Below are 13118 nucleotides of genomic sequence, written 5' to 3'. Positions count from 1 at the left end.
GGTGTCTGACTTCCATGTAAACCAGACAATTTCTCTTCCCTCTTTTTTCCCCAATCCAGCTACACCAGAAGAGAGGTCTCTTCATTCACTAGACCTCAAGAGGGTTCTTAATTTCTATTTGAAGGGAACAAAATCCATTAGAAAGTCTGACCAATTGTTTTTAAACTATGGCGCCGTTAGGACAGGTTTTCCAGCCTCCAAACAATACATTTCGCGGTGTATCATGTCCTGCATTAAACTGGCTTATCAATTGGTGAAAAAGCCTCTTTTGTTTTCTCCTAAAGCCCACTCCACTAGGGGAAAAGCGGCTACAATAGCCTTCTTATATAATGTACCGATGGACGAGATTTGCAAGGCAGCAATTTGGAAGTCGATGCACACGTTTACTAGACACTACTGTCTTGATTCTGACTCCAGAGCTGATACCCAAGTAGGCCTAGCCTCCTTGAGGAATCTTTTCCAATGCTAGTGTGATTGGAGTTATAATATTTTTTTAATGTCTGCTTTTTCTTTACGTTTATATGCAGGAAGAGGGGATGGGCTTGCTACTCTATTCATGTGCTTATGACTATTGATGTGGATCCCCTGGAAGAGAAGGATAAGTGACTTACCTGTAATCCTAGTTCTCTTCCAGGGGTATCCTCATCAAAGTCATAAGCAACCCTGCCGCCTCCCCGGGCAAATGATCAAGGTAAATGCCATCTCTTTGTGCCCTGGCCTTCGGGTCTCCGCAAAGAACAACTGGCCTAACTGTCACCCCTGAGGCATGATGGGAAGCTAGGGGGTCATGGCTGCCTTAAAGGCACGGTGCCAGTTTTGTTCTGTGTAGTTCTATGGGTTAGCTTTTCAGCTTTACTACACTATGTTTTCTACAATGCAGGCTGTGAGCTGGCAATGCTTTCATTCCTCTTTGCAGGATTATGTTTTCTACTGTACATTAAAGCATTTTCAAATGTGCTTTATTTTTCTCCTGCTTTTTTTTGGTTTGCGTATATGTGCAAAGAGAGTTCTTACAGTATTACTCAGCTCTTGGTTTATGTAAGGCTGCATTTGTTTTTTTTTTGTTATTATATATATATATATATATATATATATATATATATATACCAGTATTCTGAGGCGGTCCAATACTGTCTGGGTAATAGACCTATCCCAATATCAGAGCACAATAAGATGCTGTTAGCCATGATTGCCTACTGTCTGAACAATAATTTCTTCATGTTCAACAATCAATACTTCCAACAGATCAGGGGTGTTGCTATGGGGGCCTGCTTTTCTCCCAGTTATGCCTGTCTGCCTATGGGCTACTGGGAGGAGCAGGTCCTCCATGGCATTTTTCAGAACATCTGTGTTGAGCATATTGTACATTGGTATAGATATATCGATGATATATTTTTGATATGGCGAGGCTCTCAACAGCAGGCTGTGGACTTCATTGATCAGATTAACAACAATGTATTCAATCTTTCTTTTACTTTCAATATTAGCCAGAAAAGTGTGTACTGTTTGGATGTGGAGATTATCATCAATAATGACAAACTAGAGACAGTCTTGTACAGAAAACCCACGGCAGGCAATACGGTGCTGCATGCTAGGAGTCACCATCCAGCGCATCTGATACGCAGTATCCCCTACGGGGAGATGCTGCGCATCAGTCGCATCTGAAGCACGGATCTGCAATGCCAACAAGCACAAGAGGCCAGCAAAGTACGATTCCTAGCTAGAGGTTATACTGCTAGAGGCTTTAACATGCAAGAGAACTCAGGTAGCAAACTCCAATACAACCAGACAGCCTACCAGGCTCATTTGGACATACAACAGGCAGCATAAAGCTCTACGAAAAATCCTCAATAAACATTGGAGCTTAGTGCGTTATGATCCAGTCATTGGGGAATCAATGACAGGTAAACCAGAAATAGCTTTCAGGAAAGCACGCTCTATGAGCGAGGCTTTGGTTAAATCTAGTCCTGAGGTGGTAGCACCCACCACATGGCGGCAGGCTAGCAAGGGCTTTAGAAAGTGCTCTACCTGTAAAGCTTGTAAACGTGGAGTTATCAGAACTGAGTTCACTACACCTTTTTCTGACATCCCTCGTTCTATCAGTAAACAGCTGACTTGTTAGACTGAGTTCGCGGTCTATGTGCTGGAGTGTCCGTGTGGCCTGCAATACGTTGGTAGCATCAATTTGCAGGTTCACAAACGGATACTCAAAAAACCTTTGAAATTCACTCAAAAAACTATAAGTTTTAGTGGTGTTATAGTTAGCTGGACATTTTACTCATACAAAACCAATGAAATTGCTCCTATATAGTTAGTTGTACTAACTATATTTTGCGCACCCGCAATCCACTGCTGATGATGTCACATATTAGATCATTCATGACATGGTCAGTGACATCACTGATGACATCTCAAATGACATCGCTGATGACATCACTGATGACATCATCCACGTGACAATCACATACACCTTTTCATACACTATTACAATTTTTCATCACTGTTTGTAAAATACAGAGTATCATATTTAAATCCATTTTCACAGCAATACAAGTATCTAAAAATCCACTCAGTGATTCATAGATGTATACACACATCTAATCACTTACCTATGGATTCACTCATACATGCTGTCAATGAACAATAGAACACTATCAAAAATACTTATACATCTATATCGACATTAAACAACAGCACGCATCCTATTCACATATGAAGTCATCCTACTCACTTATGCAAACAATGGATCATACTTACATATTTACTTAGAAAAACACTTATACAAAAACACCACTTCTTCTATTCATTTAGATAGTAAGTCATACTTAGTGAATTATAAAATCATCATTACAAGTATACAGTTATCCATACAGTCACTCACACAATCATTGTGTCTTATGTATACTTATTTATATACAACAACTGACACATACACTGCCTTTTATTTTTCTAGTTTGTTGGACCTGTACCTATGAGAAATATATTTGCTCATCACCACACCCATATAGAGATTCCCTCACCCAAACTGTTAGAACATGTAGTTTTAACTTCATATATCTACTGAATCAACTATTCACACATCTTTGGACAGTCACACACCCCCCACCGAACCACACACACTTTCACACTCCCATACAAATACTCAGTTAACTAATCAATAACTAATATAGACTTTCACATAGCTAGTAACCAACTGTAGAATCAGTTTACACAACAACTGACAAAGTGATACAGATATTCACACAGTTTAGTCACTATCCACTATATTTAGTGAGACATTATAAATTGGTCAAGTAAACAGTCAATTACACTGCTACTAAATCCTCCATCCAAATATTTATTTATATATATCCACTCATTCTTCAATGTAAATTGCTATATATATAATGCATATTTAAATAACGAAGCAAACCACATTCACTGAATGATGTCATCAGTGATGTAATCAGTGATGTAATTTGAGATGTCATCAGTGATGTCACTGACCATGTCATGAATGATCTAATATGTGACATCATCAGCAGTGGATTGCGGGTGCGCGAAATATAGTTAGTACAACTAACTATATAAGAGCAATTTCATTGGTTTTGTATGAGTAAAATGTCCAGCTAACTATAACACCACTAAAACTTATAGTTTTTTGAGTGAATTTCAAAGGTTTTTTAAAAACTAATTCCTAACTATATAACTCCTGAAACCTATGGTTTTTTCATTGAATTTCAAAGGTTTTTTTAAATGCTAATTCCTAACTATATAAGGCCTGAAACCTATGGTTTTTTCAGTGAATATATATATATATCTCTTCTTATATGTTTTCACGTATATGTGTATATGTTTTTCCAGGGTCCCCGCGAATGGGCGGGAATATTCATGTGCTTATGACTTTGATGAGGATCCCCTGGAAGAGAACTGGGTCCGTTGGATGTTTGTTCTTTTTAATGTGTTATGTTGTTGGTTTGTGTGTTTTAGTTTAGTAGTTAGTACTGTTGTAACCCACGTGATAGCCAGCTTTGTTGCACAATAATAAGTCAAGGTTATCATTAATAAATTGTCAGTATTAGTACAGCTGTAGATTATAGATATTGTACTATTAACATAATTTTTTTTCCTTATAGTGACTTGTCATGTGATTGCTTCCAAATCTTTGTGAGTGAGTTTGGGAGATCAATAACTATATGTATGCTTTCAGAATATACAGTATAAATGAGCATTGTATCAGTTAGTACGTGTATAGTGCAAAATGACTGACTGGAGCCCATTACAACACTGTACATTAAGCGGTGTGAGAGATGATTTAAAATCATGTATATCGAGCAGGGAGGGCTGGAGAAGGTGGTATTACTTGTGTTGGATCCAGGTTGCTGTGAGAAGCAGGGAGGCGCCATGTTTTTTCTGGGTAAAAAACTGAATCCAATAATAACCTCTTTTCAGTGCCTAATTGTCATTAACACGCTCATATTTGCCTCCATAACTTCCTTAGCACCTGCTAACACTGCATTTATTTTTGTTTGCTATTTAAGGTAATTCTGAGGTTCTGCTTGGATTCTTCAGGTCTGACATCATGAAGGCAAGTCCATTAAAGCGACTTCGGTACATCCATTGCACTCCCCTGCTCTTCATGTGTGGCATCTTCACAGTTTCTGTGTTTAGGAATGCAAAAATTGGTGTGCCAGGGACTATGTTGCATCATATTACTCCCAGGGCCAGCCCCATCTTGAAATATACTGCGCGTTCTACAACCCAGATGTCCACTACACGGCACCCACTCATACCGCCTTATCCCTATAACTACAAGTTCATTCTCAATGAACCAGACAAGTGCAAGAGGGAAGCACCTTTCCTGGTTATCATGATCATCGTAGATAGCAAAGATGTTGCCGCTAGGCACGCCATTCGCAGCACTTGGGGTAACGAAAGCAGCATACCTGGGGTGTCAATTGCAAAGATTTTCCTGACTGGGATATCTCCCACAATGACCAATGAAATCCAGAACATGCTCCAGGAAGAGAGTGTAACTTTCAAAGACATTATTCAACAGGACTTCCTGGACACCTACAATAACCTGACCCTAAAAACCATGATGGGGATGGAGTGGGTGACCAAATACTGTTCTCGAGCCAGCTACGTTTTGAAAATAGACAGCGACATGTTCTTGAATGTGGACTTTTTAGTCCACAAACTTCTGAGGCCTGAGCTACCAGTAAGGACAAACTATATGTCTGGTTATATTGTTTCAAATACAGGGCCACTCAGGAGCAAAGCATACAAATGGTACGTCCCGGAAGAGGTCTATCCAAAGGACAAGTATCCTCCATATTGCGCTGGACCAGGCTACGTTTTTTCTGGAGACTTGGCCATGAAGATCTATGATGTGGCTCAAACCATCCAACTAATCAACATGGAGGACTCTTTCATCGGAATATGCATGGATGAGCTGAAAATTGATCTCACAAAGCCCCCCAGCAATGTGTTTAATGGGCACAAAATAGAGTACAACAGATGCCAGTTCTCTTCTCTCATCACTGTGCATCACTACAGCCCTCAGCGACTGCTGGAAATATGGCCAGACTTCCAATCCAGGAATGACTCAGAGTGTATAGCAAAGAAAACAAGGTGAACTGGAGCTAGGCCTAGTGACCATTGTGCATCAAAGGGTTTATGCTGATGTTAATCTGAGGGTCTGTATCCTAAGATACTCAGGGTCATCCTGTATCCAAACAAACATAATGTTTTTTGGGGAAGGAAGCTGGACAGGAGGTTACTCAATCCTGCGATACCAAATAAATCTGTGAGCCTCAAAATTCACTGTAAAGAGAGGAATCATGACAGATATGTGCCTACTACTTGGGTCCTGCAGCTAACATTATTTTATCGTAAGCTAAGACTGACCATTTCCAAACTGCATACTTTTTAATTTTTTTATATTTTCTCTCAAGTGCAATACAGAACATCCAAAGTCATTCTGTTGTACCTTCATACTGCAAATGGGACTTTCATGCAGTGCTTGTTTGTCACTTATCTTGAAGACTGTCAAGGCTTTTAGAAAATGTTGCTGTTCCAAAGACTCTTCTTTTACTTTAAAATGAAGTTTTAATCTTTCACTTGTGTACTTGTTTACTGTTCTGCACTGTTAGACTTCCTTTTTGTTAAAGTTTATCTTAAATTGTTAACTTTTCCTTAATTTCAGATTCTGATAAAGTTTGTTTTCTCTAAATGTTTAATAGATATAAAATTGCCAATCTGTAAATCAGTTTCTTGAAGTAAGTAAGAATCATGAAAATGAAATGTGCTTTCTTCGAATTTTATATGTGCAGCAATTCAGTAAGGTCATATTTGGTTATTATCTAAGTCCAAATAAGGCAATCCCAAATGCATGGTTTAAAAGTCTAAGATGGTCATAGATTGCTTTATGTTTAAATTTAGGTGTGGAGATTTAGAATTATTTATGAAAGGGCAGACACTTCTATATGTCCCCAAACCTCTCCTTACAAACCATGTGCACATATTGGGCTCTTATAGTACATCACCTAACTAGTGCATTATATATTTGTCTGTTGTGGAAGTCATTAGGGGGCTCATTAGGATGACGTAACTATCGCCACCGCCAGGCCGGCGGTGGCGATCGTTACGCTATCCTCATGTGAAATACCCCCCGCCATATTATGATGGCGGGGGGTATCACAGCCACCGCTGTTCCGCCGATCGGCAATTGTTACGATTGCTGGCCGGGCGGAGGTGGGCCACTAATAAGGTGGTGGTGCCCAGCAGGCACCACCAGCCATTTTAGGATGTGGGTGGTTTAAAGGCCTTTCCATGTCGGTGAGACCGCCCCACATCTGGCGGTCAGTCCCATCACCGTTATGATGGCGGCGGACTGATGTCCGCCCGCCATCATTATGAGCCTCTTTGTTCCCAAGATATAGACATGGTATTTCATGACTTCCTCTCTAAAACGTTAAATGAAGTGCTGTGTATATGGAAGATTGTATGGTTCATGATAAACCATTAAGAAATTATTATTAAGTTTAAATTGTATAATAATTTGGATAGAAGAACAGTTAGTTCAGAAGAGACAAGTCTCAAGTTTTACTAGTGAATTATTGATTAATACTCGAAAACTATCAGTCGTAAATGATGAGCACCCATATTTTGGAAAATAATGACACTATATAACGTGTAGAACACTGGTTTAATTGATTGGTTTTAACAAATAATGTGAAGTTGTTACCTGTTTCCTGTACTAAAATATTGTTTATATATTATCAGACGTTTCACTGCAGGACTTAGTAGATCGATTCATGTCTTTTTAGTATATGTTTCTAACCCTTTTTTTGTTCTAAGGCGAATTGTGTTTACATGCTGTGGAATCCAAAGTGCTGTATTCCAATGTTATATATTTAATGAGAAAGGCGAAGCTAATTTAGATGTTATTTTGAGAAAACAAATTGTTCTGGTAACAAAGTTTTTCACTATTTAAATGTCATTGCACTCTGTAATTTAAATCGAAAGTACAAAATAACCCTGTATTTTATAGAGCCTATCAATTTATTTTCATTTTCTTTAGTGAATTTGTATTAGTAACCAGATTTACTCACCCATACATTAACACCAACATGAGTAAATCTCCTCATCCCGAGAGTTATGGGGGTCAAATTGCAGTCAAATATGATAATGGTAGTCATAACACCAACAAACTCGTAGCTACATGGTATTCACAACTCTTTTTCCGGTACTTGCTCAATATGAAAACGCACAAAGATCTACTCAAAGACAAGAACATTTTCAGTGTGGAAAAGTGGAGGAATGACTCCGGAAATTGGTAGAGGGAAATGGGTTTCTCACAAGAGAAAAATATTTTTCTATCGGCCATAAAAAATGTCATTCACACTTAAATGTATGCATTCACGCAGTGTACATTTCCGAGCGAGTGTTTACACAATTGTGAACACAAGTGAATATGCAAGAGTTGCAGATCCCAGAAGAGAAGTACCTATACAATTCATTATGATAAACAAAAAAGATGTACAATTGTAAATGTATCAAATGCAGGTGTAACCTCCCATTTTTGTGGAAAAAGGAGGAACCTGTAAGTGTGAGATAAAGGGGCAGAGAGGGATGGTGGATGAAAGAGGCATGAGGTGGAATCAAGACTACACAACCTTGGTATTCGTCAATCCTGACATTCGGTGGCTCCCGCTGGAGGACTGTGAAAGAAACTTTTGGCTCCAACACTTGTTAGTTTCCAAATTAGGTAGTGAGTATGGGGGAGGGAGAGGCTATGACTAAGATGAATGGCTAGAATAATGAATGAAAACCATTACGCAATTTATTCAGAGCAAGGAACCTTGCGCATGGGCATCCGTAGAAATTTTTCCGGGGGGGGCTAACCTGGCAAACGAAGGGGCATGGCTAATGTTAATCAATAGGGGCGGGCTAAAATGGCAGACAATCAGGATCGGGTAATGCTCAGGCCAAGCTGAGAAAAAAAAAAGTGGTGAATTCTGCATTTGAAACTTTGAACAATAAAGCACACATAAGAACCCTAATGTTACCCCCTTGGCCCCTTAAAACTCATACATTCCCTGATCCCTAAAATCAGCACCCTGGCACCCCATAACCCATACCCACCCTGACCCCTAAAATTGTCCCCCTGGCATCCCAAAACCCATACCCGCCCTGAACCCTAAAATGTCCCCCCCTTGCAACCCAAAACCCATATCCACCCTGAACCCTAAAATTACCCCCCTGGTACCCCAAACCCATACCCACCCTGAACCCTAAAATTACCCCTGCCCCCCCAAAACTCATACCAGCCCTGAACCCTAACATTACCCCTGGCACCCCAAAACCCATATCCACCCTGAACCCTAACATTTCCCCTGGCACCCCAAAACCCATACCCGCCTGAACCCTAAATTACCCCTGGCACCCCAAAACTCATACCCACCCTGAACCCTAAAATTATCCCTGCCACCCCAAAACCCATACCCACCCTGACCCCTAAAATTACCCCACTGGCATCCCAAAAGCTGAACGCTACGGGAAGATTTACAAGCCCCTTGCGCCACTTTTGCGTCACTTTTAATATGGCAAAAGTGACGCAAAAGTGGCCCAAGGGGCTTGTAAATCTGCCCCTACAAGCTTACATTACATTTGCATATTCGGAGGGGACTGTCCTCTTTGACGTTTCCATGCATGTAAGTCTAAAACACAGTAACCTAGATATGCAGCCAGTAGGTAATGTTGGTGATGCTGTAGAATGCATTAAGGTTACTGGAACTTACTTAAAAACTGCTGCCTGCTCTTATGATACTATTCAGTGGAGTCGGGTTGATCAGTAATGTAAATGTAATGTAAAATCTCATTTATATAGCGCTGCTACCACTCCAAGGAGCACCTTGGCGCTCAAAGCCAACCCAGCTCGAATAGGTTGGTGGACTGAAGGCAACACAAAGCACATTACACACTCTACACTAGAGCCCTACATGCAGCGTCAGTAAGGGAGAAAATCCAAGTCTTCAAGGATTTCCTGAAATGGCTCTCCTTGGACATAAGTCGAAGCTGAAGTGGCAATTTGTTCCAGGCCCTAGAGCCCAAGGCAAAAAGAGATTTCCCACCTTTTGTGACCTGTCTAAATCTGGGAATTACCAAAAGGTTTTGATTAGCCGACCTTAAGCAATGTGCTGGCTGATAACATTTAAAGCCCTTGGACAAATATCTGGGTCCTTGTGACTGAAAGGCTCTAAAGGTGATAACAAGGACCTTAAATAATACACGCTTGTGTATTGGTAGCCAATGGAGAGTTTTTAGCGCGGCCGAGGCAGATGACTTTCTTGGCCACCGAAGTACTAGACGGGCAGTGGCATGCTGGACTAACTGCAGCCTGTGAAGCACTGTCGTCCTGGCATCCAGCCCCTCCCAATGGTCTCACTTTCTAGATAGGTGTGGGTCAAATGTCTCCTGGATTCTCCTCGCCTGGGCCTCCTCTGCTTCTTCGTCGGTGCCCTTGGATGCAAAAAGAGACAGATCCATGGCCCTGTTCACCATTTATCTGGTGAGCAGCGCCGTGGATGTGTATTCCATACAAGTGTACAGACAGCAGGGTGAAAGGGATGGCAGTGCAGGTGAAACTTTTCCTTTGTAAAGTAATTCCTGCTGGTGTCATAGCCCAGGGTGTGCTGTCTGTGCACTTGTATGAAATACACATCTATACAAGTGCACAGACAGCAAACCCTGGGCTATGATGCTAGCAGAAATTCCTATACAAAAGAAAAGCGTCACCTGCACTGGCCAGCCCTTCCCCCTGCTGTGCACATCTTCCCACCCCATGACGAGGCAGCTAGAAGTGGTGATTTTTCATTCTGAGGGGTATGAATGTTATAAGAATGTGTGTGCCTGTCTGAGACAGCTTCCCGGCACATCACATACACAGCCGCATCACAGTACTTCACACAGGTCTTTAAAAGACCATTTGCTTGGTAATGAGGCTTTGTTGTGTTTTCGCCCCTACTTGGAGCCCCTGCATCTCCACTCAGCAGATGTATGACATTACAACGCATGCTTTTACCACGCATGCCTTTACAACGCGGTTTTTACAACGCATGCCTTTAAAACGCATAGCGCTTTGGGGTGCTGGATAGTGAATAGTTTAATTTACTATTCCAACTCCAGTCCCCGTGGACACTAGGGAAGGTGTTGGATAGTAAATTAAATCTATTCCCTATCCTAGAGCGCCCCCCAGCGCAATGCGTTGTAATGGTTTGCGTTGTAAAAGTTGCGTCGTAAAGGCACTGCGTGGTAAATGTTGCGTTGTAAAGGATGTTTCCCCCACTCAGCACATGGCTTTGGCTGGATGAATTAGCCCCCCTCCCGAAATTTGAGAGAGACGAGTTGACGTGAGGTTTAAAAGAGGGGTGAATGAGGGATTGAAGACGCTGAATGGTGACCGTGATGTGTCAGACATTTAATGCAGTTTCCTTTTCAAATGGGTTTATTGTACAAATCCACTTTGACAGGCTCGCAGACAGCAAATGCTGCTGTCTTCCCATGGCGTCTGAAAGTTTTTTTCTTGAAGTTGGGTCGACGAGCTGATCGGGTTCTTTTCTTTCTTCATGTGGTGGTGATGAGTGGGTTGCAGGGCGCCTGCCCTTGTCACCTCTGTCATTGGTAGTCTCCTGCTTCCATCTGAACGCCGAAGATCACCGCCCCCCAACCACCGGCACCTGGATGGGTCGCCATGATGCTAGGGTTACCAACTGGCATGGGTGCAAATTCAGGACAGTGAGTGTAAAAATTCAGGACAAAGGGTAAAAATTCAGGACAAAAATTCAGGACAGGAGGTCAAAATTCAGGACAAAAGGTAAGGTTTACAGGGATGTATGACATTACAACGCATGCTTTTACCACGCATGCCTTTACAACGCAGTTTTTACAACGCATGCCATTACAACGCATAGCGCTTTGGGGTGCTGGATAGTGATAGTTTAATTTACTATTCCAACTCCAGTCCCCATGGATAGTAGGGAAGGTGTTGGATAGTAAATTAAATCTATTCCCTATCCTAGAGCGCCCCCCAGCGCAATGCGTTGTAATGGTTGGCGTGGTAAAAGTTGCGTTGTAAAGGATGTTTCCCGGTTTACAGACACATCAGAGAAGGTTGCGCAATAGTATATAAGTAAGTAAATAGACAACTACTAAAGTACAAGTGAAAATAAATTTATATTAGGTTGAGACAATTGTGCACTTCATGGTTTGTCAGTATACACGCAGCTTTAAGCAAATGTGCAGGTCTTTTTGTGGTAACAAAACCGCCCCCACATTTCCAGCTCCCAGAGAAAACGTCTGATGCCCGGTCCGGCCAGTCTGGCCTTGATACCACCCTCCAATGGCGCCCCTCATCTTCACATAGACACTCTCTCATGTGTATTTAATTTCTTCTATAGTGCTACTCATCCCAAGTATGTGGGGCAGAGTTTTGGAGTGCGTTACAACACACACACATATTATATAGAGACAATCACTCATATAAACGGGAAATTCAATGTATAGGAAATGTTGCTTAAGATAATGGTGCTTACAATGTGTAATCATACTTTAATCCATCATTCAGTCTTTCACCATTCATTCTGTCTTTCCAACTGTGTGCCCATCCATGTCCATATTTATCCATTTACAAACCTATCCATCACGTTTCCTTTCATCCATCATTTCACTCATCCATCCCTCAATCCACCCTTTTACTCATCCTACATCCACCCTTTCACCCTATCCATACGTACACTCATCTATCCATTCTTTCACCCATCCATCCATCCATTAACTCATCCATCCAGCCATTCACCTGTTCAGTCATCCATTTACCCATCCCCCTTCCTCTTTCAATTCCCCTTTCACTTTGCCATCCATCCTTCCATCCACCCACCCATCCATCTACTCATCCACTCATGAATCCATCCATTGAACCTATCATTCATCCATCCTTTCACTCATCCATCCACCCTTTCACTCCTTCACTCATCTATCCATCCTTTCTTCCATCTACCCGCCCTTTCACTCACTCTCCTAGCCTTACATCCACCCTTTCACTCATTCCGTCCATCAATTCACCCTTTCACTTATCAATTCATCAATCCACCCTTTCACTTATCAATTCATCAATCCATCTATCATTTCACCCATCCATCCACCCATTCACTCGCCCGTCTTCCACCCTTTCACTCACTCATCCATCCATCCATCCTTCCATCATTTCACTCATCTATCCAGCCATCCCTTCACTTACTTACTCACTCACCCTTTCACAATAATTATGAGGCCCATCAAGAACTCCACCCTCGCTGTAGTTCCTAAAGCAAGGGGTGGGGTGGAGCAGGGTTCACTATGCCCCTGCACATAGGCAATCTGAAAAAGTGGAAGGCATGAGTCATGCATGATGCACAGTGCCTTGACGTGGGGCGACTGGACATGGTGTTGTTTCCAGAGCTTTAAGTGGGATGAAAAAACTAGGGAGGTCTCTCCAAAAGGGTGTTTGATGTAATAAAATGCGTGTCTTAAAACACATAAGCTAAAAATCTGTGCTTAATATAATGTGCCGCCCGACTGGTATTTTAGTTATTTCT

At 41.6% G+C, this 13118-nt stretch overlaps 1 protein-coding gene across 2 annotated transcripts in view; it reads left to right on the top strand.

Moving 5' to 3' along the window:
- LOC144762251 (beta-1,3-galactosyltransferase 2-like) overlaps positions 1-7524 on the top strand; it is a 159521-nt gene extending 151997 nt beyond the window's left edge. For both annotated transcript variants that reach the window (XM_078647394.1, XM_078647395.1), the window contains exon 2: positions 4521-7524. In XM_078647394.1, the coding sequence (XP_078503520.1) occupies positions 4562-5617 (1056 nt within the window). In that variant the 5' untranslated portion in view covers positions 4521-4561 and the 3' untranslated portion in view covers positions 5618-7524. The remainder of the gene's footprint in view (positions 1-4520) is intronic.
- Positions 7525-13118: the final 5594 nt, after the last annotated feature.

This window comes from Lissotriton helveticus, chromosome 6, assembly GCF_964261635.1.
Source record: "Lissotriton helveticus chromosome 6, aLisHel1.1, whole genome shotgun sequence".
Lineage (NCBI taxonomy): Eukaryota > Metazoa > Chordata > Amphibia > Caudata > Salamandridae > Lissotriton > Lissotriton helveticus.
This window is presented reverse-complemented; position numbering and strand designations above follow the sequence as displayed.